At 43.2% G+C, this 27,255-nt stretch overlaps 1 protein-coding gene across 1 annotated transcript; it reads right to left on the reverse strand.

Annotated features, from left to right (window-relative positions):
* Nucleotides 1-106: 106 nt before the first annotated feature.
* On the reverse strand, nt 107-8,678 carry LOC121774492 (eukaryotic translation initiation factor 3 subunit A-like). Its single transcript, XM_042171357.1, has 6 exons — nt 8,475-8,678; nt 7,789-7,941; nt 7,417-7,710; nt 6,634-6,765; nt 2,249-2,881; nt 107-187 (listed from the first exon to the last, which is right to left on the reverse strand). The coding sequence occupies exons 1-6, from the start codon at nt 8,676-8,678 to the stop codon at nt 107-109; spliced, it is 1,497 nt and encodes a 498-aa protein (XP_042027291.1).
* Nucleotides 8,679-27,255: the final 18,577 nt, after the last annotated feature.

Consider the following 27,255-nt stretch of genomic DNA (forward strand, 5'->3'; position numbering starts at 1 on the left):
CAGAACAACACAATTCAGACGTCGGAAACTAGTGATTAATCGGAAACTGAATAGATCTATACCTACTAGACTAAGTAAACAGAAATACAAAAACGAAATATCAAGTTCATGCACAATTCCCCAACTCTGCTTCAGATCCACACGTCGGACGCTTAATCCACTCTGGATCCAACCAATTCGAACCAAACTACAACAAAAAACAACTCCATGAGCTCCGATTCAACAGATCCACTCCGATCAACGACAATCCAGCCACGATTCAACTCCAATTCACCAGATCAAGTGCGAAAAGCATCCATTCAAGTAAACAACCATAAACTCAGAATCAAACACAAACAAACCTCAACATCAGCATCATTCATGACAGAAAATAGAAATTCCATAGATATAGCTAAACGAGATTTCAACAACACAACGAAAGCCGAGCTTCGAACAGCGAAGACTCAGTAGAAATCTGAATAGAAAACTAAAATGAAAACAGTAAAATGTTTCTTCGCCCTACGTAAGGACGGTGGTACACAACATCAAACTGAAAATGACCCACAAACCCCCGGATTTCCGATCACCCCAAGTGTGTGTATAAGTGTGTGAAAGTGAGCTCAGAGCCAAAAAGTAAAAATAATCTCTTCTTTTTTTCCTTTTCTTTTTTTTATGTTGCATGCTCTCTCTTTTATAGATGTGGAGGCGATCTTCTAGAAGCTTTTATCTTGAATTCTCCGTTCTACCCTCCAGCTAATGATCTCCTCCGTCTGACAATTTTTCTTCATTCTGCTCACTTTCTCGCCAATTTCTTTCGTTAGGCGATTATCTTCTTTCCTTCCTGGACCTGACGATTTCTTCTACACACCTGGTTTAAAAGATGTGTTAGATCTCGTAAATTGTTGAATTTAACCCCATAACCGATGCATGAAATTAACTTTATCAATCTGCTCACACTTAAACCATACTTGTCCTCAAGTATAAAGACAAGAAAAAGGAATAAGGTGAATTTCAATGCATGGTTATCCTATGACCGACCCTATAGACACACAAAAGACACAAACTCCTAGACCTAGACACAATAATAGACTTGACCAGAAAAGAAATAAACACTTAAAGAAAAATAAAAACGCATGAACTAGTTTCAACTTTTAGGCAGCTGTCCCCACAAGATTAAGGTCTATCCGATCGTCTACAGTCTCCAAATCCTCCCCTTCCCTTCTTCTACTTAGTCGGTCTGTCAGTTCGTCAAGATAACCTATTAACTTCCCAATTGTTGGATTCACTCGATCGCTTATTCCTCACCAGGGATGTTAGGATCGATTCACTATAAAGGCATTGCCACGCCACTGATGCTTCGGGTTATGAGAGTTTCTCCTTCCTACAGCCCCTCTTTTTTTATATATTTTTTTTCTTTTATTCAAGGGTCAGGTTACTATTGCTTCCTGCCCTTAGATTTCTTTTTATTCTCTACGCCTTTTTTTCCCTTTTTTTCCCTGGACTTCGTCCAGCTTATACCTTCTTTTTCTGGACTTCGTCCAGCTTATACCTCCAGAACCCTTTTCCCACTATTTTTCTCCTTCTGACTCTTCTCCCTACACATCCAGTGGCGGCCCTCTTTTGTATATGTTAGCTCAAAGTGTTTATACTTATAACTCACTTATATAGTGGGGCTTCACAACTAGGTCAGCTAAGGCATCCTCTATCGTCCTCACTTCATCCAAACTGATTTCAGCTCATTAAGGAAAAAAGGCTTCAAAGTTGACATGTATTCTATCTTCAATTGCTCTCACTAAGGGAATCTTGCCTTACTATATTCACCAACTCATGCGACACATACAAAACCTAGACCTAAAGACTCCTATTCATGCTGGACACAGACCGCACTAACTCCTTCCCCCTCTCACTCCACTCAAGCGTGTCCCCATGCCATCCCAGTGAAGGGGGAAACAGGGCAGTTAATGCGAACAAAACATAAACAGACGGCACATAAAACACCAAACACGTAAAAGAAAAACAACCTTCTCACACCTAGACCGAGTAACGGGCTAAGTGGGAGAAACTAAAACAAAACAGAAACCAAAACATGCCCAAAAAAACACAAACTTCTCACACTTAGACCAAAGATTGGGTTAAGTGGGAGAAAACACGTACACATATATACATATGCGGCATGCTTGAGCAACAAACACAAAATCACAGACTCAGAACAACAAACATATAAACAGATGAAAAGAAAACGAAAAAAAAACTGAAAAGTAAAATTTACTTGGTCATCGGGGGGTATCAATTCTGAGTCTGGCCCCCGCGGGAGCCAGACTGGGGTGGTACGTTGGGGCGGTTCACTTTCACTTTCTTCCTCTTCATCCTCAGACTCGCTGGCCGGGCTAGGACCGACTTGCTCATTGGCGTAAGGAACCTTGGCTGGAGCGGGGAGTGGAGCCTCATCGTTCTTGACGGATGCAATCTTCTTGGACTTCTTGGGCTGGGGAGTGGCCGCATGTTTCCCTTTGCACTTTCGTTCCGCAGCCAAGCGGCGTTCTTCCTTTTCATCCTCCTCCCCGTCAGACCCAGGAGTCTCCTCCTCCTGCTTGCCCTCTGCCCCTGGGGCAAGGAACTCCTTCTCCGTAGGCTGGGCGAGATCATCTATCTCGTCCCGCAAGCACCTTCTGGCCCTTCGTCTGGCCTCTCGCTGGTCTACTGACGAGTCCTCGTCCTCTGGATCGTCTACCAGATCCACAACTCCCTTTAGGTCTCCTTCCTCGGGCTCCTGTACCTCAGCATGAACGGGGGCCTCTTCCTTACTTCTGAATCTTCGTATCAAATCATCTATGAGCGCCGCCGCGTCGGAACCTGCGGCGGTGGTGGGATTCCCAGCCTTCGTGGTGTGAGCGGGTGCCTTCTACATGATCTGTCTCTGCAAAATTCACAAGAACTTGGGAGAATTTTTTCTTGATTAGGGTTAGTTGGAATGTGGGTATTGCGAGAGAAAAGAATTGGGGGAGAAAATAGAGTAGAGAGAGAATTCGGTGTTTTAGAGATTGGAAAATAAAAGAAAAGGGAGGAAATATTGGTATTTTAGATATGGAAAATGGACGGTTGCAGGAGTGATGTAAGCAACCGTACGCCTCCCCATAAAGTATAAATTTGAATTTCGAAAATATCACAACTTCTCTCTCAAACATCTAGTCCAAAAATCTCTTCCTCCCATGTAAATGTCATTTTCCGCAATACTACACTTAGAAAAAAAATGTAACGCCAGACTCCCAGGTCAAGGATTCAATATGAGACAAAACAATTTCCCTAAGAAGTCTGGTGTTTCGAAAATATTTTTGGAAGATTAGTTTTTTTTTATTTGTTTGAAATTTTTTTTTATTTTTTTTAAAAGCAATTAAACTATTTACACATTCATTTGAATATTCTCGAGATCCCCTGGCTCAGTGTATAGATTAAAAATGCATTCCTATTTACCTAACCCAGGAATTCACCCAGAATACTTACTCACTAGACCGATTAGACGATAATAGAGAGTGCACATAGTGGCACTTTCTCCACTACACACAACTCCGAATTATCCCTATAGACTTTCATTCTATGACCATTAACAAGGAAAGAGATAGAGTTCGAGGTACTTCCCTGGATTTCCACAGCTCCATTCGCTCGAAGGCCAACAATAGTGTATGGCCCAATCCACTTGGACTTCAGCTTTCCAGGAATCAGCTTGAGCCTGGACTGGAAAAGGAGCACCTTCTGACCCACTTGCAGTTCCTTGACCCGGAGGTTTTTGTCATGCCAAAGCTTTGTCTTCTCCTTGTACCACATTGCGGACTCATACGACTCGAGCCTTAACTCCTCCAGCTCCTGAAGTTGCAGTTTCCTCTCTTCCTCATAAGCCTGGGGTTTCATATTAATCTCCTTCACCGCCCAATATGCTCTATGCTCCACTCCCACGGGTAGATGGCACATCTTGCCAAACACCAGCCTGTAGGGCGACATCCCAATAGGAGTTTTATACGCAGTCCTGTAAGCCCACAATGCATCTCCGAGCCTCTTGCTCCAGTCCTTCCTTGACGGGTTCACCGTTTTCTCCAATATTGTCTTGATCTCCCTGTTCGAGATCTCTGCCTGCCCATTAGACTGAGGATGGTAAGGGGTAGAAATCATGTGGTGGACTCCGTATTTCTTCATCAGAGCTTCTATAGTTCGGTTACGGAATGCGTCCCTTGGTCAGATATAATAACTCGGGGCACACCGTACCTGTTAAAAATGTTGGCTCTAAGAAACTTAGCCACCTCTTTAGATTCACAAGAAGTGGTAGCTTTGGCTTCTATCCACTTTGACACTTAATCTACGGCCACAAGGATGTACGTATTTCTGTACGAAGATGGGAATTGACCCATGAAATCCATCCCCCAGACGTCGAAGATTTCGCAGACGATTACTGGGATCTGCGGCATCTCATCTCTCTTTGAAATTCCTCCAGTTTGCTGGCATCGCTCAGAGTTTTGACAGAATTCAAAGGAGTCCCTGTGTAGTGTAGGCCAATAAAATCCACTGTCTAGGACTTTCCTCGCAGTCTTCCTTGGCCCAAAATGACCTTCACATGCCAACGCATGGCAATGATTAAGTACATCCCTCTGCTCCCATTCGGGAATACATCTCCTGATTACTTGGTCAGCTCCCATCTTCCACAAGTAAGGATCGTCCCAAAAATAATACTTAGCCTCACTCTTAAGCTTCATCTTCTGGGCACAGGAAATTTCTTGTGAGGCACTTCTCCTGTAACTAACTAATTTGCTAGGTCTGCGAACCATGGTTCACAGCGTTCAGCTGACACTTCCCTTTCTAAGCATCTCCTGGACCTGTTATCGCCATTATTGCCTCCCAACTGATGGGTCTAGGAGATTCGCCTATGTAGTATAGGTGTTCCTCAGAGAAGGCGTATGGTATAGCTTCCTCAGATTCTCCCTAGAAGATCCGACTCAGATGGTCAGCCACTTTATTCTCCGTCCCCTTTTTGTCTCTCACCTCTTAGTCAAACTCTTGCAGAAGTAACACCCACTGGATTAACCTTGAATTTGATTCTTTCTTCGCCAGTAAGTACTTGATAGCCGCGTGGTCGGTAAAAACTATCACTCTCGACCCCAGTAAGTATGGTCGAAATTTCTCAAATGAATACACGACAGCTAACATTTCCTTCTCTGTGGTGTCATAGTTTTTCTGGGCCTGGTTGAGTGTCTTCGACGCATAGAAGATCACGTAATTCTTTCCATCAATCCTTTGACCTAATACCGCTCCCACTGCGAAGTCGCTTGCATCACACATTATTTCAAACGGCTAACTCCAGTCGGGTGCCCTGATGATAGGGGCAGACACTAGTTTATCTTTCAATAATTGAAATACCTTTTTACACTCTTTGTCGAAGACGAAATCAACATCATTGTGCAAAAGGTGGGTAAGTGGCTGAGCGATCTTCGCGAAGTCTTTTATGAATCTTCTATAAAAACCTGCATGCCCTAGGAACCCCCTGACTTCTTTCTGATTCGTAGGGTAAGGCAATTTCAAAATCACATCGACCTTTGCTCGGTCCACCTGTATGCCCTTCTCCGAGTCTACATGCCCTAGGACGATTCCCTCGGGTACCATGAAGTGACACTTTTCGAAGTTAAGGACCAAATTCTTTTCCTGGCATCTCCTTAATACTACGTCCAGGCTAGCCAAACAGGAATCAAAAGAGTTCCCATATACAGTGAAGTCATCCATGAAGATCTCGATACAAACCTCCAGTAGATCTGAGAAGATACTCATCATGCAGCGTTGAAAAGTGCATAGCGCATTGCACAGACCAAACGACATTCTTCTATAAGCTTACGTGCAAAAGGGGCACGTAAACGTAGTCTTCTCTTGGTCTTCGGGATTGACATAGATCTGGAAGTATCCACTATACCCGTCAATGAAACAAAAGTACTGCTTTCCAGCCAGTCTCTCGAGCATCTGATCAATGAAGGATAATAAGAAATGATCCTTCCTGGTTGCTTCATTCAGCTTTCTGTAGTCTATGCACATCCTCCACCCAGTGACAAGTCGGGTGGGCACTAATTCATTCTTGTCATTCTTAACTACCTGAATTCCTGACTTTTTGGGTACCATGTGAACCGGACTAACCCATTCACTATCTAGTATGGGGTAGATAATGCCTAAGGAGAGCAGCTTTAAAACCTCCTACAGAACTTCCTCCCTCATGTTCGGATTCAGCTTGCGTCGTGGGTCTCTATAGGTCTTCGCACCTTCTTCCAACCTGATGTGGTGCATGCAAAGATCAAGACTGATCCCTACGAGGTCTGAGAGAGTCCATCCTATGGCCTTCTTGTTCCTTCTGATTACCTCCAGTAATTCTTTTTTCCTGTTCCTCGGTCAAGTTGCTGTTGATGATTACTGGGAAAGTCTCATTTTCATCCAGATAGGCATACTTGAGACCTGGTGGGAGCGTTTTCAGTTCCTTCTTAGGGGTACTTGTTTCCTGGGGCAGGGGATTTTTTTCTGTCGCATCAGTTATCATTCCCTTTGCAGAACCAGAAGAATTTTCCTCGCTAGCCACATGGGCTAATCCCCTTGACCTGGCGGACTCCGGATTTTTACAAAACTCCAAATAACTTCGGCCAGCTCCTCATCCGTTAGTTCCCTTGTATGCATTGCCTCACACCATCCAGCTACCTCTCTGTCAATATAGTGACTTAACTCTGAATTATCAATTTGCTCCTGCATCAACTCGGTCTCAAGATACTCCTGGACCATGGGGTTAATAACATCGACAACATGCAAATTTTCAACATCTAATGGTTTCTTCATTGCTTCATTTATGCTAAATGTATATTTTTCCCCATTATAGTCCAGACATATGATTCCATCAAAAACATCGATAATGGTCTTAGCGGTACGGAGAAAAGGTCTACCTAGAAGCACACCGCTAGACTCAGAGGATTTATTATCACTCATTTTAATAACATGGAAATCGGCCGGATATAGAAAATCATGCACCCTGACTATGACATTTTCTAAGACTCCCACTGGACAATTGCACGACCTATCCGCCAATTGGATTACCACCTTCGTATCCACCATTCCTACTCCTACCAACTTTTTGTATATGGAAAGTGGTAAAACATTTATCGACGCCCCTAAGTCACACATAGCATGCTCAATTCTGACATCACCAATGGAAATGAGTAAGGTGAACAAACCTGGGTCAGAGCGTTTCGAAGGCATCTTGCGTTTCTGAATCACTGCTGACACGTTCTCTCCAATCAGGATCTTCCCACTGGGTCTTGTCTTTCCAGCTATGAACTCCTTAATGAATTTGCTGAAGACCGGCAATTTCAAAGCCAGTAAGAATGGTAGGTTTATCTCCAACTTTATAAAGATATCCATAAAATCTACCGGTTCATCCTTATTCTTCTTAGCCTCTCCTCGGTACGGAAATGGTTTCACTTGCTTCCCTGCACTTGTAGACCCTCCAGCTGAAAGCTCGACCGTTTCCTTCCTCACTACTTCATTTTCCGCTTCTGGCTCTGGGTCTAGGAAAAACGGTTCAGCCACACTAGGTAGCGGTTTCCCCAGGTCACCTTCCCGAAGGTCATCTCCTCTTACAGTACTCCCTATCTTCGAATTTCCAGGTTCAGGAACTGAGTTCTTCCCTTCCTTGCCTTCCGCGGGAGGTGTTTCTTCATTCATCTTCACCACCGGACCTTCATAACCTCGCTCAGATCTTAAAGTGATTTGACTGATGTTAGCTCTATCTGGTAACCTTACTGAGGCAGGAATCTTTCCTTCGTTCCCTCGCATCTCGTTCAAGGAGGTTGCGATCTGGGACAATTGCTTTGTCAACATGTCCATTGCTGACTTCTGCTCCAACTGAGCGTCTTGAAGCTTATGCACCACGTCATTGTTGGATTGCATGTTATTCTACATATGTTGTTGAGAACTGACTAGATCATGCACCATTTCATCTAGATTCCTTTGTGGCTTAGAATTGGGTTGGCCGGGATTTGGTCCTGAACCCAGGTTTGGTCCACTCCCTTGGTTCTGGCGAAAGTTTCCGTGACCTCTTGAACTGTTGTTGAACTAATTTCCTGGCCTTTGGTTCCCCTTTTAACTGGGTTGGGAATTCTGATAATTTCTTGGGTAGTTCCTTTGGTGTGGCGGTACATAAGAGCTCCCCTGGTGGTTTTGATTCATGTTCCCCCAATTCGAATGATCGCCCTGATTCCGGTTGTTCCAGTTGTTCTTTCCCTCCTGATTTCTCCCAGACCAGTTAGTCTGCCGTTCTGGTTGGTGTGTAAACTGGTGTTCTGTTGTGGAGGTGGCTGGGTCGGGTCATTGTCAGACCATCTAAAATTGGGATGGGTTCTCCATGGTGCATCCTTCTGTTTCCCTTGATTCCAACTCCCATCTGGATTCCAACTCCCATCTGGATTTCAACTCCCCATCTAATTCACCTGGGCCTGGTAATTCCCCTCTTGAGGGCCATAGTATTGCTGGGGTGGAGCTTCTCCTGGACCCGGAGTTTTCTCTTTCTCACGTGAGGCTGGTGGGTTGGTCTTCTCGATTGCACTCAAGAGTGCTTTCTCAAGCCTATCTATTCTCGCCTCGACCCTTTTGTCATCTTGCTCCCTCAGCGCATTCGCTGACGCTCTCCTCATAATGTTCCTCAGGTTGTCGTACGCCTTTTTGACCTCTATCAACTTCCCCAAGATCTCTCTTGCTTCACTTCCCTTTTTCTTTGTAAAATTCCCCCGCTCGAGGAATTCATCAGATCCTTTGATTCAGGGGTTGCTCCTTCATAGAACAAATAGTAAATTTCTGCTTCGATCATTCGGTGATTCAGGCAAGCATCTAATAATCCCTTAAATTGTGACCAATATTGACTCAGAGATTCATCGTACTCCTGCTTACACTCCCTGGTTTCCTTCTTTAGGGCGTTTGATGCACTATTTATTAGCACTAAAAATACATGCAAGTTTACAGGGTAGAACTAGTATAGCTAAAGGTCAGTACCGGGATATCGAACACAGAGAATAAGATTGCAACTGACTATCATATACTAAGCGTCATATACTATCTAGAGACACGGAGTTTTGGTTTTTGGTTTTATAAACTAGACATAAATATAAACAAATATAAAAACAATACAATACAAAGCATGCTAAAGAAAGTAGAGTTTTAGGATCTAATTACTACGACCTAGTGATGATTAATCTCACAGAACCTTTACCTTTATTTGTCTCCAGGATTATTAGGAAAGTCGTGATTTTCAGATAAGTCATCTCTCAAGTGCACCTATCCAGTAGATTAGACTCTAACTATCAAAGTCTCCTTCCAATAGATTAGATTCTAATTCCTTAACTTCCTAAGACTCAAGTCCTCACAAAGGGTCCTCTCTCTCGAGTGCAGATAAACCTATGTGTTGTACTCGTTCCTCTTACCACGTAAAACTAGCTATCTCTCGATTAATCTAGTTAAACGCACATAGTTCTAAAGTTGGCCATACAAAAGAATAATAAAAGCACGAGAACAAGCAAAACAATCACAAGAACTAGGAAAAGGTTCAATTCAATAAATCAAAACATGTTCATAATAGTCTTCCCCAAAAAATCTAAAAATGATGTTTAACTACTCATAGACAAGTAGTAAAATCAATAATAAAAGTACTAGACATGAAAGAAATTGATAAAACCCAAGGTTGAATTTTCAATCTTCAGTCTTCTCTTGCCTGGATCTGCAGAGCTCTGCTCCAATGGAAGATGGATGAATTATGTATGGAATATGGAATGGAAGAAAGTGTAGAGAGGGAGTAGGATTGGAGGCCCTGAGATGGGGTATGAATTAGGTTTAGGAGTATTTATAGGCTAGAAAAAGGGTTAGTCTTGGTTATTTTCGTGCCCTACAAGAAATGAGAGAGATTTGGTTTCACAATTTAATAATTTATTCTCTTTCTTGAATTTCCGCCCAAATTTCCGTCAGCTTTGACTGCATTGTGCAATGTTCGTAGAATTGTAATAACTTTCTCGAAAGAACTCCGATTGAGACGTTTAAGATATTCACACGAAGCTCTTTCGAAGACGAAGAGAATGACATGTAGTAAGCACTGATTGGACTTCAAACTTGCTGGCAGAATGAGCTCGAACAGAGGCTGCTACACCTTGGCCTTTTTGCATTTTTTTTCTATCTTTTTCTATCATTTATCAACAAACACATTCAAAATACCAAATGTATAATATATGCAATTTACGAACATAATTTGCATGATTGACATTGAAAACTAAGTCAAATCTAGCCCTTAAATTGTGGAGAAGTATATGAGACTGCATATGTGTACTAGATTTGTTAATAAAATTAATGGATATAAATTTTTTTAAAATTTTTTAACCATTAATAAAACAAGTCACAGTAAACCAATTTTAGATACATAAGAATTTTGTCTTTAATAAAAATAGAGCTGGAACTGCAGTTCGTCAAGCCCTATCTGTTGGCGTTGCTTCAGGACTTCTGAAGCGGGAGATGGAACATCATTGTCTCGAACTTTTGAAGCCTTTTGTGTACGAGCCCGTATTGAATTTCTCGACTCTTGTGACGGGTCGTAGATGGGCCCCTTTGCCCGCTATAACTGTCTCCTTTTTTCGTGTCCGGGGAGATGCATGAGCTCATCTCTACTACATGGACCGGGGGCAGCTGAGTGGCGCATTCACCGCCTTTATTATGCTTCAAGGCATGTTTTTGGCAGCGGAGGAAGTAGTTAAGAAAGTCTTAATTTTATGATACTAGTAGTAGTTTATGATGACTAATTTGTTATCTCCGAAATAAATTCGAGATAGTTTGATTTAGGGTGACTAATCCACATGTTCGAGAGGCCAATTTAGGTTAGCCCGAAAATTTGGACTAGCCTAATTCAACCCAGTTATTGTTTATAAAACACTTTCATTTGTCTCAAGCTAAGTGGCTTAGAACATTTACGTTCTTTTGACAAAAAGTAACTTTTATTACTCTCTCCGTCCCGGCTAAGATGACACATTTTTTGGCCGGCAGGAGTTATTGGTTAAAGTGTTTAATTGGAGAGAGAGATTAGAGAAGGAAAGAAGGATATTTTAATAGGAGTGAGAAAAAGTGATTGGGTGTATTAATTGGAGAGAGAACGTTTTCAAAAAACGAAATGTATTATCTTAGTTGGGACAAACTAAAAAGGAAACGTGTCATCTTAAGCGGGAAGGAGGGAGTAGTATTTTTCTTACTTTATTGTCTATCCTTTAAATTTGTAAAATACAATTTTCTTACTCCCTCCTTCCCGGTCTAAGCGAGACGTTTCTATTTTGGCACAAGAATTTAAGTATTGGTGTTTAGTGAATTAAATTATTGATAGTAAAATACGAGAGAGAGTAAACTAAGAAAGAGAAAGAGAGAGAAAAGTAAGAAAGTTGATAAAGTAAGAAAGATGAAGAGGGAATAAAGTAAGAGAGATGAGAGGATAAAGTAAGTGAGAGGAGTGAGGTGATTGTTGCCAAAAAAGGAATACGTCTCACTTAGGCTGGGAATGAGGGAGTATTTTTTTAGCCAAAAAAAATGTTACAGTTTGTTCGGGACGGATAGAGTAATATATTTCGAGCCAGGTTGGTTAAAAAAATTGAAATTCGACAAAATTTTGGGTAACCCAATCTGACCTGATTTTCTTTGAGGTCTGTTTAAGCAAACTTACTCGCAATTATAAAAAGAAACCTAGCGTTAAGAGCATCCTTAACCCTGGCTCGGATTCAGGCCCCAAGTCCCCTCCACGTCATCATTCCCTTAAATTTGAGTCACAGGCCACAACTGTTCTAACCCTGCAGGCCCCAACCCGGGCCACAACTAATAAATTGCACTATTCACAACTTCAACCTATTTTACTCGTAAATGCAATACGTTGAACAATTCAAACAGGGAAAATACATTGTTCAGTAGAAATTAAAATTACAAATCCTAGACAAAGCAAATTAAAAATTCTAGAAAATAAAAATACAAGTCATACATTTTTTTTAAAAAAAGGATAAAACTACTACTTCTTCATTTGTGCGTGAAGGTAGGTGATCATCTCATGGTGCAACTCGAGATCGAACTCCAACATTATCGAGGTATCCCTCGATGTCAACTCCGTCAGCTGGCTCATCCGCCAGGTAATACTCATCTTCGACATAGAGTCGGAGATCTTATCCAGAGACTGATTGGGCCGTGGTGGCGGCATAGCGGAGTAGCTCGCAGTTGCCTTCCCCTTCGCTTTCCTCTTTGTTCCCATCAGACGGCTTTGAGTGCTAGGGGATGAGAAGAAGACGTCGTCGTTCGTCATGTTGAGGTCGATCTCCAGACCTCCTTCGTTGGAAGAGTAGTTTCCAGTGGCGGAAACTTTGGTTCTCTTCGGCGCCCCACTTGTCGTCGGTTCGGCACCACCGGTGTACTTCAGGCTCTTCTCGACAATCTTCCAAACGTCGAAGTATTTGAAGTTCTTCTTCCCTTCAGCGAAGAACTCCGCCTTGGCCTTCTTCACGAGGTCCATCTCGATGTGCTCACTCGACCACATCCGGATTACGTTGGTCCACTTGTTCATCTCCTTCTGGACCCCGACTCCAATACTTGCGCAGCTTCACATAGCTACGCTCGAACGACCCTCTAGGACGACCAGCGTTGTACTTCTCTGCAATCCGCTGCTAGAACACCTTGCCGCTCTGCTGGTTGCCGATGATAGGATCCTCGGAGACGTCGACGAAGTTCTTGGCCAGCCACAATGTCTCGTGCGGACTATACTTCTTCGGCCCCTCATCATCCGCAACCTTGCCCTTGCCCCTCCCTTATCACTGATCTCGTACTCATCGGTGCTAACTGACGATGTTATGTGGATGTTGCTAACCACCCTCGGACTAGGCGTCGTATGCGATGGAGGTGATGGCGGCACGTACCAATTGTTAGCGTTGATGAACTAGTTCATCTAACTTTCATCGCTATTAAACCACTCCATAGAAGCTGAAAATATGGGAATATAAGAGCATTGAAATGGGTAAAGTGCAGAAGAATGGTGGCCAAATATTCAGTATTTATAGACAAAAAATTGAAAAAAAAATAAATTTTTGGGACTTGCAGCCTTGCCCGGAGAGCATTTAACGCTAGGCCGGGACGCGTTCGTTGGTTTAAAGGCACACTTAACGCCGGCCAGGCTGGACCCCGGGAGCGTCCCCAAGCCACAACTGCGGCTCGGGACCGGCCTGGGCAAGAACTTTCTCCCTTCCAATGCCACGCACGGGGGCTGGGACTCGCTCATTGCGGCCCGGCCCAGCGTTCGATGCTCTCCGGGCCGGGCTGCAAGTCTCCAAAATTTTTTTTTTTTTTTTGAATTTTTGTCTATAAATACTGAACATTTGGCCGCCATTCTTCCGCACTTTACCCATTTCAATCCTCTTGTATTCCCATATTTTCGGCTTCTATGGATTGGTTTAAAATAGATGAACGAGTTCGTCAACACCAACAATTGGTACGTGCCGCCATCACCCCCATCGCATACGATGCCTAGTCCGGGGGTGGCTAGCAACATCAACATAACATCGTCAGTTAGCACTGATGAGTACGAGATTAGTGATATGGAGCCCGCTGAAGGGAGGGGCAAGGTTGCGGATTATGAGGGGCCGAAGAAGTATATTCCGCACGAGACATTGTGGCTGGCCAAGAACTTCGTCGACGTGTCCGAGGATCCTATCATCGGCAACCAGCAGAGCGACAAGGTGTTATGGCAGCGGATTGCGGAGAAGTACAACGATGGTCTTCCTAGAGGGTCGTTCGAGCGTAGCTACGTGAAGCTGCGCAAGCATTGAAGAAGGGTCCAGAAGGAGATGAACAAGTGGAATGGCAAGTGGACCAACGTAATGTGGCTGAGCGGGCACAGCGAGATGGACCTCGTGGAGAAGGCCAAGGCGGAGTTCTTCGCTGACGGGAAGAAGCACTTCAAGTACTTCGACGTTTGGAAGATTGTCGAGAAGAGCCCGAAGTACACCGGTAGGGCCGAACCGACGGCAAGTGGGGCGCTGAAGAGAACCGAAGTTTCCACCGCCGGAAACTACTCTTCGAGCGAAGGAGGTCCGGCGATCAACCTCACCGTGACGAACGACGTCTTCTTCTCATCCCCTAGCACTCAAAACCGTCTGATGAGAACAAAGGGGAAAGCGAAGGGGAAGGCAACTGCGAGCTACTCCGCTATGCCGCCACCGCCACCCAATCAGTTTCTGGATAAGATCTCCGAGTCTATGTCAGAAATTAGTATTACCTGGCGGATGAGCCAGCTGACGGAGTTGACATCGAGGGATACCTCGACAATGTCGGAGTTCGATCTCGAGTTGCATCATGAGATAATCGCCTACCTTCGCGCACACATGAAGAAGTAGTAGTTTTATCCTTTTTTTAAAAAAAATGTATGACTTGTATTATTATTTTCTATGATTTTTAATTTGCTTTGTCTAGGATTTGTAATTTTAATTTCTACTGAACAATGTATTGTTGGATTCGTGCTTAGTCAAAAAATTTTTGACTAATAATAAATATTACAAGACATTTAATTTTGTGAAATTAAATGCAATATCGTCGATCTACGTTCCGAGTAGATGACCGTAGTATATTCATTTTCTCAAATCCGATTCCCGGTGAGTGAGAAATAATATATTAAAGTTGGTCACAATAAAGCTAGAAATGAGCTATGTGAAAAGACTAAGGGATTAATTAACTAGGTGTTAATTATCCCACATCGGGGATGATAAACTTCTTTGATGAAGTATTTAATCAGATGAATTATCATGTGTAATAATTATCGTGGAGTACGACGGGTGACAGAGCCTACACGCGCGCACACGTGCACTGCCATCGCCCGCCCACGACTCGCGAGCCACGCACCGCGCACCGTGCACCGTGCACCGTGTCCCGTGACCCGTGACCCGTGTCATGTGACCCGTACACCGGGTGCCAGGTGCCTTGTGCCTTGTGCCTTGGATCTTGGCAATTGGTCTTTTTGAGTGGTCTTTGGGCTGTTCTTTGGAGCTAGTCGTTGAGCGTGGTTCGTGCCCCGCTTGTTCTTTTTAGACCAACCCAAACTCAACGCTATCCCCGATGGGTCGTGGTCCACGTCATGGTCCCGCTGGACCCCGACGCATGACGGGAGACAAAACGTTCCCGCTAGACCCCGACGCACAACGGGAGACAAAAGGTCCCCGGTCGACCCCGACTCACAACGGGAGTCAAAAGGTCCCCGCTGGACCCCGACGTATAACGGGAGATGAAAGGTCCCCGATGGACCCCGAAGGTCCATGGTGTATCCTGTCGTGTAGCATCTCCAGGTGCGTCGTGTCTCTTCAGCTCCCACTGGCTAGTGCACCAGTCAGTAACCCCTGGCGGTTATAGTCAAACCATCATGACACACATGATGGCTGATGACTCCATCAATGCTCCTGCGGGTGGACTTGGCCTATAAATAGGCACTCACTTAATGCATTGCACACAATTTTTAGACACACAACACATTTGCATAGCTCTTTCCCTCTCTCTCCATTGTCTTCCCGTCGAAACTCTGCCCTCACCATCATCTAGTTCGTCGGAGCTTGTTCCGTCTGCGGTGCTGCAACGAACAAGACGAAGCCGTTTTATCTTTGGGGACGACAGCCAAACCGAGAGCACTACCGGGGCGTAATTCGTCTTGCGGAAAGAGGACTCCTCGACTCGGCTTACATCTTTACAGTTTTTTGTTTCGAATTCTTCTTTGTAATTTCAATTCAATTTATTTTCCGATTAATTTATCTTTTCTTCATTGGGTTGTACTACGCCCGGTTAGTGTATCTTTGTATCGCAGTTTAATCACTCATTTTTCGACAACAATCGCAAGACGAGATTGGACTATAAATTGAATCTAAAACTTTCGAAACTAATACCTTAGCGTGGAGATGGATCCCGTCGATGCGTTCCCCACCGTCGCTTTCCCCGACTCCAACGCTGACGTGCCCACTGTTCCCCGCTGGGTCCCCGTCGGGTCCCCGCCATGACCACGACTCCCGTCGAGTCCACATCATTACCATTGATTACCCAAGCGCCTTGAGCGATTACTAACCCGTTTGGGTTGACTGGTGCATCCACCTTTGGTGGCACCGATGGTTCCACATTAAGTGGTTCCATGGGATCCTTAATAGAATCGAGTGTTGGACCTTTCGAGGTCAACACGGGTGTTGGGGCCTTCGGGACCAACACGAAGAAAGACGGTTCCACTTTTTGTGGTTCCGCGAGATCCTCCAATGGATCGTGTGTTGAGTCCTTTGGGATCAACACGAGTGTTGGGGCCTTCGGGGCCAACACGTAAACCGATGGTTCCACTATTAGTGGTTCCTTTAGATCCTCTAACGGATCAAGTGTTGAGTCCTTCAGAGCCAACACGAGAACTAGTGGTTCCACGTTTAGTGGCTCCATAGAATCCTCTGATGGATTGAGTGTTGGGACCGTTGGATCCAACGCGAGAGTTGATGTCTTTGGGATCAACACGACTGACTCCAATGTGGGGGAGATACCTCGTGAATGTGAATGGTCGGTAAGTCCTATGGGACGTCTCCCATTGTTCCCATGGATAGGGTCGTTGGGCGTGTCCCATTGGTCTCAAGGGACGTCTCCCGTTCGTCGGGAGACATAGGAGACGTTCTGCTCCCGTCCGTGCCTTAGAAAATGTTGGAAGACATTTGGCACACGTTAGGTCCCAAGGGACGTCTCCCGTTCGTCGGGAGACATGACGGACATTCAACTCCCGTCCGTGGCATGGGAAATGTCAGGAGACATTTCTCACCCGTTCTACCTTCAAAACGCCGGGAGACATTTCACTCCCGTTAGTGCATTAGAATATGTCGGGAGACGTATGACACACATCTGTGCCGTGGGAAATGACGGGAGCAGATTTTGCACCCGTCGGTCTCCTGATCGTCGGGAGACATGGGCTCCCATCCGTGCCTTAGGAAATGTCAGTAGACGTTTTGCACCCATACATCCCATGTGAGATGTCGGGAGAAATTTTGCACCCGTCGGTCTCCCGGTCGTCGGGAGACATAAGGAGACATTTGGTTCCCGTTCGTGGCTTAGCAAATGTCAGGAGACATAAGGCACACGTCGGTCCCTTAGAAAATATCGGGAGACGTTCGGCACCCGTCCGTGTCTTGAAAAAATGTCGTTAGACATTTGGCCCCGCCCATTCCATGGGAGATGACAGGAGAAAGATGAAGCCTCCAACCAAGAAGCTTGGTGTATCCAAATTTATCAAAAATGCCAAAGGCAACATAGCCGTCGTGGTAACTGAAGAAGTCAACTACGTCGAGAATAAAGGAGGTTGGTACATCGACACGGGCGTCACTGCCCACGTGTGTGCCGATAGAAGTAAGCTCTACACTTACAAGACTGTTGAGGGGAGGAAGCTCAACATAGGAAACCAAGTCTCAACCAAATGTGTCGACTCTGGAGATATGGTCCTCAAGATGACGTACGACGTGACAATCACTCTAAGGAAGTGCTACATGTCCCGGACATACGCAAGAACATAGTTTCTGGATCAATACTTGTAAATAGGGGTTTTTTTTAAACTTGTATTTGAGTCCGATAAGTTCTTTGTGTATAAGTTTGGAAAATCCATCGGAAAATGTTATGTAACCGATGGTCTATTTTAAACTATGTTTATCGGCTATTCGCCGTGTTTGAAAAGCCATTGGCTAATATTGAAAATACAAATACTTCCTCCTATTTGTAGCATTATAGATTATGACATGTGAATCCTAATGCTATAAAAGTTTAGTAAACTTGAATTTACTAAAGACAAAAGAAGTCTATACCCAAAACAAATGTGAGATTTGTCTTGAGTTGAAAAATGACTAGATTGTCGTTCCATTCTGTTGAACGGAACACGAAACCCCTTGAATTAATTCACACCAATGTATGTGATTTAAAATTCGTGCAAACTAGAACTGGTATAAAATACTTTATCACGTTCATAGATGATTGAACAAGATGTTGCTATCTTAATTTTTTAAGAAGTAAATATGAGGCAATTGAAGTGTTCAAAAATTATAAGAACAAAGTCGGGAATCAACTTGGATTGTAAATCAAAATGATCCAAAGTGATAGAGGAGACGAATACTAGCCTCGTTTGGGGAATTATGCAACACAAGGGGTATAATTCTTCAAACAGTTGCACCATATTCACCACAATCTATTGGTACTACAGAACGCAAGAAACTGAACTCTTAATGAGATGATAAATATGTTACTGATTAGTTCAGGGATGCCTCAGAACATGTGGGGGAAAGCTATTTTGACAGCTAACTACATCCTAAACAAAATCCCACTCAAAAGTAAGGATGTCACTCCTTATGAGTTGTGAAATGGAATGAAGTCATCCTACAAATACCTCAAAGTGTGGGGGTGTTTGACAAAGGTGATGGTTCCTCTGCCGAAAGAAGTTACAATCGGTCCTAAAACAGTTGATTGTATCTTTATTGGGTATGCACTTAATAGTAGTGCATATCGATTCGTTGTCCACAAGTCTGAAATACCGACTGTGACCGTGGGAACAACAATCGAGTCAAGAAATGTTGTATTTCTTGAAAATACATTTCCTCGCAAAGACAAGGAAAATATTGCACCCAATTCTGAGACGAGAATTGAGGATGAATCCACTAGTTCTGAATCAGCGGATGAAGAGCCAGACTCGCACAAGCGAACAAGGCCAGATCCAAACAATACAATACTAAGACGTGGTAGTATGGTCAGTACACCAAAGACATTTGGTCCTGACTATATTGCTTTTATGTTGGATGAAGAACTAACATCGATAAAAGTAGCATTTGCTGATCCAGATGGGCTGCATTAAAGAGAAACTGTTCAAAGCGAAATTGATTCAATTTTGCTAAATCACACTTGGGTGTTGGTTGATCTAACTGAAGGTGCTAAACCTTTAGGATGCAAATGAGTCCTTAAAAGCAAGGTTAAGGCCGTTGGAATAGTTGACAAGTTTAAATGGTGATTTAATATGAAATCTATATGGAATAACCTAAAAGTTTTGTAGTACCTGGACAAGAGAGAAAGGTTTGCAAACTGGTTAAATCCCTTTATGGACTAAAACAAGCGTCGTTGCAATGACACTTGAAATTTGATAATGTGATGTTATCAAATGGATTTAAAATCAACGAATGTGACAAATGTGTCTACATTAAGATCACTGATAATGGATACATTATAGTGCATCTCTACCTTGATAATATGTTAATCATGGATAGTAACACCTAAGTGATTAACAATACGAAAAACCATGTTAAAGAGAAACTTTGACATGAAGTATATGAGTATAGCCGATGCGAATTTTGGAATGGAAAAATTCGAATTCAAAGGAATCATCTTGACACAATCTCATTATGTTGAGAAAGTACTAAAGAGATTCAACGCCTATGATGGCATGTCGGCTAAGACATCTATAGAGCTCAATGTTCACTTAAGCAAGAACAAGGGCGAGCCCGCTGCATAAGAAGATTATGCACGGGGAATTGGGTGCATTATGCATTTGACTAATTGCACTAGACTTGACATTGCTTGCATTGTGAATAAGTTGAGTTGTTACACGAGCAATCCAAGCAAGGAGAGCTCTTGTAAGAGTTTTGAGGTACTTGAAATATACTCAAAATCATGGGCTATAATTCTCGATATACCCCCGGTACTAGAAGGGTACTGCGATGCAAATTGGATATCTGATAACAAAGACTCACTTTCAATAAGTGGATATGTCTTTACTATTGGGGGTGGTGTTGTCTCATGGAATCCACGAAATAGACATGCATAGCCCGATCCACTATGGAATCTGAATTCATAGCTTTAGATAAAGTCACGGAAGAAGCAGAATGACTTGACTTAAAAACTTCCTTGAAGATATTCCATGTTGGTCAAAGCCCGTGCCTCCAATGTTAATTCACTGTGATAGCCAAGCCGCTATTGGGAGGGCAAACAGTGGCTTGTACAATGGTAAGTCTCGACACATTCGTCGACGACATAATACCGTGAGACATTTGATCACAACAGGGGTGATTACAATTGACTACGTGAAGTCATTGGATAATCTAGTGGATCCGCTAACCAAAGGGTTAAATCGTGATCAAATGAATAAATTGCTAGAGGGAATGGGTTTGAAATCCACAAACTAAAGAATTGTCATTGTGGTAACCCAACCATGATGACTGGAGATCCCAAGAACTTGGTTCAATGGGAAAACTAAGCTATGAGAGTTCGTGTAAAACACTCATCTATATCTATTCCCTATAGAACAATAGAGTGTTGTAAAACTTGCTTAGTGGTGAGGTTAAGTCTATGACTTTTAGTGATCCCTAAAGGATCTCGTTGAGAAGAAGTTCTCAAGGAGACTAAGTATGACAAGATACTTAACGAGGAATCACCTATGTAAGTGTGAAGTGGGGTTGCTTCAAACAATACACTTATGAATCCACAGTGGTGTCCAAAGCCTGAAATGGACACAAAATGTGAGAACGGATGAGGTTGAGGTGTTTAAGTGTTAACATCATTGTCTCGGTGCACGCCGTGGTGAAATAGTTCAAAGCATCGCGCTACTAGTCCGTCTGTGTATCCGATGGTGTTGACTATGGATGGTTCAAAGACAAAAACTACCTATCCTTATGCTTACATACCTCTTGAGGGTTGAGCTTGTGTCTGCATACATATGCATTTGGTAATTTCCACTCATGTGGGGGATTGTTGGAATCGTGCTTAGTCAAATATTTTTTGACTAATAATAAATGTTACAAGAAATTTAATTTTATGAAATTAAATACAATAGCGTCGATCTACGTTCCGAGTAGATGATCGTAGTATATTCATTTTCTCAAATCCGATTCCCGGTGAGTGAGAAATAATATATTAAAGTTGGTCACAATAAAGCTAGAAATGAGCTATGTGAAAAGACTACGGGATTAATTAACTAGGTGTTAATTATCCCACATCGGGGATGATAAACTTCTTTAATGATGTATTTAATCAGATAAATTATCATGTGTAATAATTATCGTGGAGTAAGACGGGTGATAGAGCCTACACGCGCGCACAAGTGCGCCGCCGCCGCCCGCCCGCGACCCACGCACCGCGCACCGTGACTCGTGACCCGTGCACCAGGTGCCGGGTGCCTTGTGCCTTGTGCCTTGTGCCTTGGTTCTTGGCAATTGGTCTTTGGGTGGTCTTTGGGCTGTTCTTTGGAGCTAGTCGTTGAGCGTGGTTCGTGCCCCGCTTGTTCTTTTTAGATCAACCCAAACTCCACGCTATCCCCAACGGGTCCTGGTCCACGTCATGGTCCCGCTGGACCCCGACGCATGACGAAAGACAAAACGTTCCCGCTGGACCCCGACGCACAACGGGAGACAAAAGGTCCCTGCTGGACCCCGACTCACAACGGGAGTCAAAAGGTCCCAGCTGGACCCCGACGTATAACGGGAGACGAAAGGTCCCCAATGGACCCCGGCGGTCCATGGTGTATCCCGTCATGTAGCATGGCCAGGTGCGTCGTGTCTCTTCAGCTCCCACTGGCTAGTGCACCAGTCAGTAACCCCCGGCGGTTACAGTCAAACCATCATGGCACACATGATGGTTGTTGACTCCATCAATGCTCCTGCGGGTGGACTTGGCCTATAAATAGGCACTCACTTCATGCATTGCACACACTTTTTAGACACACAACACATTTGCATAGCTCTCTCCCTCTCTGTGCATTGTCTTCCCGTCGAAGCTCTGCCCTCGCCATCATCTAGTTCGTCGGAGCTTGTTCCGTCTACGGTGCTGCAACGAACAAGACGAAGTCGTTTTAAATTTGGGGACGACACGCCAAACCGAGAGAACTATCGGGGCGTATCTCGTCTTGCGGAAAAAGGACTCATCGACTCGGCTTACATCTTTACGGTTTATTGTTTCGAATTCTTCTTTGTAAGTTCAATTCAATTTATTTTCCGTTTAATTTATCTTTTCTTCATTGGTTTGTACTACGCCCGGTTAGTGTATCTTTGTATCGCAGTTAAACAATCATTTTCGACAACACGTATTGCATTTACGAGTAAAATAGGTTGAAGTCGTAAATAGTGCAATTTATTAGTTGGGGCCTGCAGTTAGGCTTGCACAAGGGTCGGAACCCGCCGGTTCCGGGCCCGAACCGGCGGGTCAAGGGTCGGAAAATTCGCGAACCTGAACCGGCCCGCCTAGATCCCGGCGGTTCCGGTTCAGGTTCAAAAAACCGGCGGGTTACGCGCCGGTTCAAAACCGGCGGTTTTCGGCTCGAACCGCCGGTTCCGGGCCCGAACCGGCGGGTTGACGATTTTTTTTATTTTTATTTTTTTGCATTTTTCAACTTTTCAATTTTAATCAAATTACATTACACTTTTCAAGTTTGCTTTTGTATGCAATGTGAGTAAATAAAATTGAAAAAAATACGGCTAAAGTTGCAATTTTATTGAAATTGCATATTTACAAATTACACGTTACAAGTTACAACAATTACAAATTGAAAACATATGGCGGTCTTGAAGTCTTAAACAAAATTTAAATACAAATGAGACTACTAGTGAAGAACTAATTACAAATGACAAGAAACGACGTTGAAGTTCTTAAACGTATAAGTGTATTATATATATACTCTTAACCGGCGAAGAAGATCTTTCTACATAACTAAATTAAGGACATCTTTAGCAATTCAACTTTAAATGTTGAGTTTCGTCTAACAATCAACAATTATAGTAGAATTGTCAAAAGTTTCCCTCATTAAGCCGTATAGAGAAATATACTTCATCGACTAGAGTATATACAAATACAATTATGCAATTGTATTTGTATATTTTTAAAGTAGGAATTAATGGGAAAAAAAAGAAATAAAAGAAAAAGGACTTGAGCTCAACTTAAATTAAAAATTTAAGTTGAGGTGCCTACGTATCTCAATTGCTCATTTGCATTAGGGAATCAAAGTCCATGTAGTTCTCTTACCTTACATACCTATTTGGCTTGGCCGGCGGCGGTTGACGGTTGGCCTAATCTTCATCCCCGGTGAATTCATCTTGTGATCCCTCTTGACGATCATTCCAATCATTTTCTTGTTCTCGGACGTCAGCTTTGGCCCAATCATCAAGTAACATCACGGCTTCCATATTTTTCGCCGAGAGCTTACTTCTTGATTCATCCAAAACGCGCGAGCCAACACTAAAAGCGGACTCGACGGCGACGGTGGAAGCCGGAACAGAAAAAATCTCCTTGGCCATTGAAGCAAGGATGGGAAAATCTTTCTCGTGGGTTCCCCACCAATCAAGGACGTCGATTTGGGCGGGAGGAGTAGGACCTTCATCACCAAAGGAAAAGAGTGATTCAAAATATAAATCTAATTCACTGACCATACCTGAGGACCTTCCGCCGGTGCTGTAGTTGTATAGGTCGGCTAGTTGGGATTGCGCGTCGGGGTCATCATAATCGGCTTGAAATGCAAAGCCATAGTTATGTTGTGGAGGAGGGGGTCTTCTGACTTGGTGAGTGGTGTTATACTTGGTTTCATATTCGGTGTAGAGAGAGCGCAAGTTATACTCGAGGTTTTGTTGCACAACTGACCGGTCCGGGAGGTTTATTTGAAAGGTTTCTGAGAGGTCGACTCCAAATTCGTCACTGGTATCGGATTGGATTGCTTGAAGGGGACCAAGATCAATTGAACTCAAATTGTTATAATAAAAATCTAAAATTCTAGAGGTACCTGCTAATTTCCATTTTGGATCCAATACCTTTGCAATCAAAAATACGTTAGGAATCTCACTGAAATACTTGAGCCATTTTTCAATCATATAATACAAAACGCACATTAACTCGGGAGAAGAGGAAGCATTTTTCATTGAAGTTTTAAAACCAAGGGATATGTACATGCAATGCTCCAAAACACGAACAACAGTGCAATAATAAACACCCGACAATTCAACAGTAGCATTTTTGAAATATTTGAACAATTTAAATAAAGCCAAACTGTTATCCCAACAACTATGCGAAAGATATAAATCACGGTAGGGGTTAGTTCTATAAAAATCACATAAAGCATCTTTATGTGTCAAGGTAGAATTCAGACAATCATATGTCGAATTCCATCTATGAGACACATCCATAGTAAAATTCGTGTACCTGACATTCTTTTGATGGCAATATTTCTTCCATGCTTTGCCAATAGCTGGCTTTTGATGGATTAATCTAACTGCATTTCTAATAGGAGAGACATGCTTTTGCCATAATTCAAGCGCATCCTGTACACATAAATTTAAAATATGGCAAATGCATCTTTGATGAAAATACTTACCTCCAATTACCGGTGTACAAGCCGCAATCAAATCGGCAATACTTGTGGTGTTGGCAGTTGCATTATCAAAACCAATAGAAAATATCTTGTTGCATAGCTGAAACTCATTCAACACTTGTATAATCAAAGAAGCAATTTCTGGTGCAGTGTGTGGACTTTCAAATTCTCTAAAACCAATTAAACGCTTGTTCAAAGTCCAACTGTTGTCCACAAAGTGAACCGTAATACCCATGTATGAATGACGGTTAAAACAATCCGTCCAAACATCTGAGCAAATGTTCACCCTGTGGCCCATGTTAACTAAATAACGTGATAATTCTACCTTTTTCTCCAAGCACTGCCGAACGGTAGATCGTTGCACGGTCATTCGACCTATTCTTTTGATTGCTACATTCAACCCACTTTGCATAGTAACCTCAAAACTTTTGTCATCAAAAACATTAAAGGGCATATGCTTCATAGCCGCCCATCTAGTCATTGTATCATCAAAATTCTTTTTATCATATTTAAATAGAGGCGCACCTGACGAACCCGAGCCGGCGCCGGCGGGTTGGAAGTTTAGTTGGCTTTGGGTAGAGGCAGTGCCGCATTCTACCGGATGCTTTGCCACTAAATGGCGACGGAGGGTGCCATATCCACCACCGGCGGACCATTTGTACACTTTATCGCAATAGTTGCAATAAACATGAAAGTCCGAAGTCTCTTCTTGAGAGTTCGGATCGTGAGGACTTGGAATCACCACCGCCACCTTCTTGTAGTGTTTGATAAAAATGTCCGATTTCAAAGGTTTTGCCGTGTTAGTGGGTGCAGGGGGAGGCATCTCCTCATTTCCGCCGGTGCTAGAAGGAATACGAGAATGCGATCTATCCTCGTTGTTGTCCGAGTCCGACGATATAGTAACGTCGAACTCCTCATCTCCCCTACCCCCGCCTTGTTGCATTTCAGCAAGTAGCATGGCGGTCCTATGATCTTCTTCCATCTACAAATATTATGTACGTAGAAGTTAAAAGTATGAACGCAAAAAAATATTAATGAAATTTTGTGCATGTGAATTGGGAAACAAATTTTTCATTACTTACTTGCATGCGTTCGGCTGCCAATCGGGAAACCTCATCCATAACATCTCGACGACTAGGTCGTCGAGATTTTGAGGGACGCGTAGTGCTTTGATCTTGGGCTATTCCCTTGCCCCGATCACCACGTCCCGATCCACCACGAGAAGAAGACATATTGAATATATTGATAAATGAAAAGTAATATGGACTTGGAATAAAATATGTATGAAGTATAAAAGAAGTCGTAAATTATGAGCACAACAAATATAGTAGTGAGTAGAAAGTGTAGAATTAAACTTGCGCAATTAGAGAGAATGATGAGAGAATAGAGAAATGGAGATTGAGAATGAAATCCTTGTTAACACAAGAATGGGGTAAGGAAATATGAAGGAGAAGTGAGGTATTTATAGGAGTAAAATTGGAAGAAATAAAAAAAAAATTCAAATTTCAAACTTTCAAATTTTCGGCCGAACCGCCGGTTTACCGCCTGAACCGGCGGTTCAACCTCAAAACCGGCGGTTTTTCCACGAAACCGGCGGGTTGGTCCACGGTTTTCCGACACAAACCGCCGGTTTCTGACCTCACCTAGCCCCCTACGCCTGAAAAGCTTCCGGAACCGGCGGAAACCGGTCGGAACCGCCGGTTCAAACCGGCGGTTTTCCTCCAAAACCGGCGGTTTTCGCCCAAAACCGGCGAACCGCCGGTTCATACCTATCCCTACTTTGAACCCCTACGAACCCTAGCCGTTCGACCCTTTGAACCGGCGGTTCGAACCGCCGAACCGCCGGTTTTGAACCGCCGGTTCACGGTTCAAGTTATGCCCGAACCTGAACCGGCCTTTATGACCCTCCGACCCTTCAGCCGGTTCAACCCGCCGGTTCCGGGCCCGGTTCCGGTTCATGAACCGGCGGGCCCGAACCGGCGGTTAACCGGCGGGCCAGGCCGGATTGTGCATGCCTACCTGCAGTTGTAGCCTGGGACTCAAATTTAGAGGAATGATGACGTGGATGGGACTTGGGCCTGAATCCTGGCTAGGGTTAAGGATGCTCTGAGGCTCTTGGATAAAAACCAGAGCGCCTTGATCTGTTTATGGGGCTGCCTGATTCTGTGAAACCTGCGTACGTTAAGCGTGTTCTTAAGCAGAATCGTCAGAATAAGCAAGCTCTGTAAGCAGGTTTTGATTGCAGGAACTCTTTTGGTGATATGCATTTTGTTGGTAGTAGTTTTTTTTTGTGGTTACAGGAACTATGAGAACTTTTGATTTTCTGTAAAGAATTAAGATTGTGATCTTTATGGTAGTATTAGATTAAAATCTAGATGATATAATTTATATATTGTTATTCTTGATTGAAAATTGTGGAGGAATAGAATTGAGATGCTGTGGACTACAATTTTTTAGAGTGAATTACAAAAATACCTAAATTTTAGATTGGTATCAAACTTGGTTACGTGGTACTCAAATTTTAAAATATCACCACACATATCTGGTGCTAGAGGTATTTTTGCATTTTTGAGACAGTTTTTTAGTTTAAACTCTCTTCAAGCTCCTAAAGGGTATTCTAGTCTATTTGTGATGTGAGAGAGTACAACTTTAGGGAAGTGATATCACATTCAGGTATCAAAATTGGAATTAGCCGAGGAAAAATTCAACTTACATCAATTATTGCCTAAAGATTCTAAATGATTGAATGTACAAATTTGCTCTCTACCTATTTGAGGGTGATTTAGTCCGAAAAAATGAGAAAAAGTCAATAGGACCTTCCGAAAGTGATATTTTGAAAATATAGTATG

The sequence above is a fragment of the Salvia splendens genome, chromosome 17 (genome assembly GCF_004379255.2).
Source record: "Salvia splendens isolate huo1 chromosome 17, SspV2, whole genome shotgun sequence".
Lineage (NCBI taxonomy): Eukaryota > Viridiplantae > Streptophyta > Magnoliopsida > Lamiales > Lamiaceae > Salvia > Salvia splendens.

Excerpts from the sequence above, each read along its gene's own strand:
- LOC121774492 (XM_042171357.1), bottom strand. The coding sequence starts at position 8,678 with ATGAGGAGAGCGTCAGCGAATGCGCTGAGGGAGCAAGATGACAAAAGG. Across the intron at positions 7,711-7,788 it reads AAGGAAAGATTCCTGCCTCA|ATGAATGAAGAAACACCTCC; the intron begins GTAAGGTTACCA and ends CCGGTGGTGAAG. Across the intron at positions 2,882-6,633 it reads CGGATGAGGAGCTGGCCGAA|AAGGCACCCGCTCACACCAC; the intron begins GTTATTTGGAGT and ends CAGATCATGTAG.